Source organism: Budorcas taxicolor, chromosome 2 (genome assembly GCF_023091745.1).
Source record: "Budorcas taxicolor isolate Tak-1 chromosome 2, Takin1.1, whole genome shotgun sequence".
Lineage (NCBI taxonomy): Eukaryota > Metazoa > Chordata > Mammalia > Artiodactyla > Bovidae > Budorcas > Budorcas taxicolor.
In genome coordinates, this window is record NC_068911.1 from 43,932,288 (window position 1) to 43,934,061 (window position 1,774).

Here is a 1,774-nt window from a genome sequence, read left to right on the forward strand (position 1 = left end):
AGTCTCTTGGACCTCAAGGAGATCCAACCACTCCATCCTAAAGAAAACAAGTCCTGAATATTCATTGGAAGGATTGATGATGAAGCTGAAACTCCAAAACTTTGGCCACCTGTTGTGAAGAACTGACTCATTAGAAAAGACCCTGATGCTGGGAAAGATTGAAGGCAGGAGGAGAAGCGGACGACAGAGGATTTGATGGTTAGATGCATCATTGACGCAATGAACATGAGTTTGAGTAAACTCCAGGAGTTGGCAATCGACAGGGAAGCCTGGTGTGCTGCAGTCCATGGGGTCGCAAAGAGTTGGACATGACTGAGTGACTGAACTGAATACCAGAAGAAATTTATTTCAATTTCTCAAATAAAGGGTATATGTTTTCTTCTAATACCTCAAAGGATACAGGATCTAGAGATGAGACATGAATTCTAAATCATAATAAGTATCACTCTATTTACTTTAAACCTGAATGTGCCACTTTAGTCCACACCTTCCTTATGGTGATTTTCATCTCCGTGTTTCTCAGGGTGTAGATGAGAGGGTTCAGCATGGGGGCAATCACAGTGTAAAACACAGAGATGTCCTTGTCCTTGTTCTTGCTCCCTGCAGGTAGAACGTAAGTATAGATATAGGGCACAAAAAATAAAACTACAATTGTTATGTGAGAACTACATGTTGAGAGAGCTTTCTTTCGCCCTGCAGAAGAATGTGTTCTAAGGTTATATAGTATGACTATGTAAGAAGCTACTAGAATTAGAAATATGACAACCACAACCATTCCTGAATTTGCAATCACTAAGATACTCACAACATGAATATCTTTGCACACCAGTTTCAAAAGAGGCTTCACATCACATAGGTAGTGATCTATCTGATTAGGACCACAGAAAGGTAATTTGAGTACCATGAGAAGTAAAGCAATAGAATGCCAAAAACCTAATGCCCAGGCCAGGACCATCAACATGTCACACCTCTGTCTGTTCATGATGACCATGTAGTGCAGGGGCTTGACGATGGCTATATAGCGATCAAAAGCCATGAACATCAAGATGAATATTTCCACACCTGCCAGCAAGTGGGCAGCGAAAAGCTGGGTCATACAGTTGTTATAGGAAATGTTTCTTCGTGCTGCAGCTAAGTCCCTGATTAGCCTGGGGATCACCGTGGAGGTGTAGCTGACATCCATGAGGGAGAGGTGACGAAGGAAGTAGTACATTGGTTGTTGCATTAGATGGCTGCAGGTGATGGTGAGCAAGATGATGAAATTCCCCATTAAGACAGCCAGATAACAGAACAGGAACAAGAAGAAGAACAGTAAATCTATTTTCTTATTTCCCCACAACCCTATGAAAACAAATTCTGTGACATTGTTTTGGGTTTCCATGAGGTTGTGTAGAGTTTGGAAGACACAACAGAAACTCAGTTCATCTGAAACAATACAGAACATAATACATCTTTAATTGCATATTTAAAGTTTTGGATTATTATACATTGAGCAAAGATGTAGGGCACAGAAAATTTACTATAAGCAATCTATCATTTGATATTAAGAGCAACATATATCAAACAATATTTAATAAAATCATAATAATGTCTGGAACATAACAACCCAACCAAGAGGTGGTATTCTGATACTCATTTTACACTTGTAAAATAAAAGCAAGAGCTTTCAGTAATTTGCACCAAATCAGTAAGAGATTAAGTTGCAATCAAACTAAGATAAACCTGACTCTGATACCAGAGTTCATGATCTTGGGAACAATGCAACAACATTCAC

General features: G+C 39.3%; 1 protein-coding gene across 1 annotated transcript; it reads right to left on the bottom strand.

Annotated features, from left to right (window-relative positions):
- Positions 1–451: 451 nt before the first annotated feature.
- On the bottom strand, positions 452–1,381 carry LOC128043893 (olfactory receptor 4P4-like). The gene has a single exon (XM_052636310.1). The coding sequence runs from the start codon at positions 1,379–1,381 to the stop codon at positions 452–454; it is 930 nt and encodes a 309-aa protein (XP_052492270.1).
- Positions 1,382–1,774: the final 393 nt, after the last annotated feature.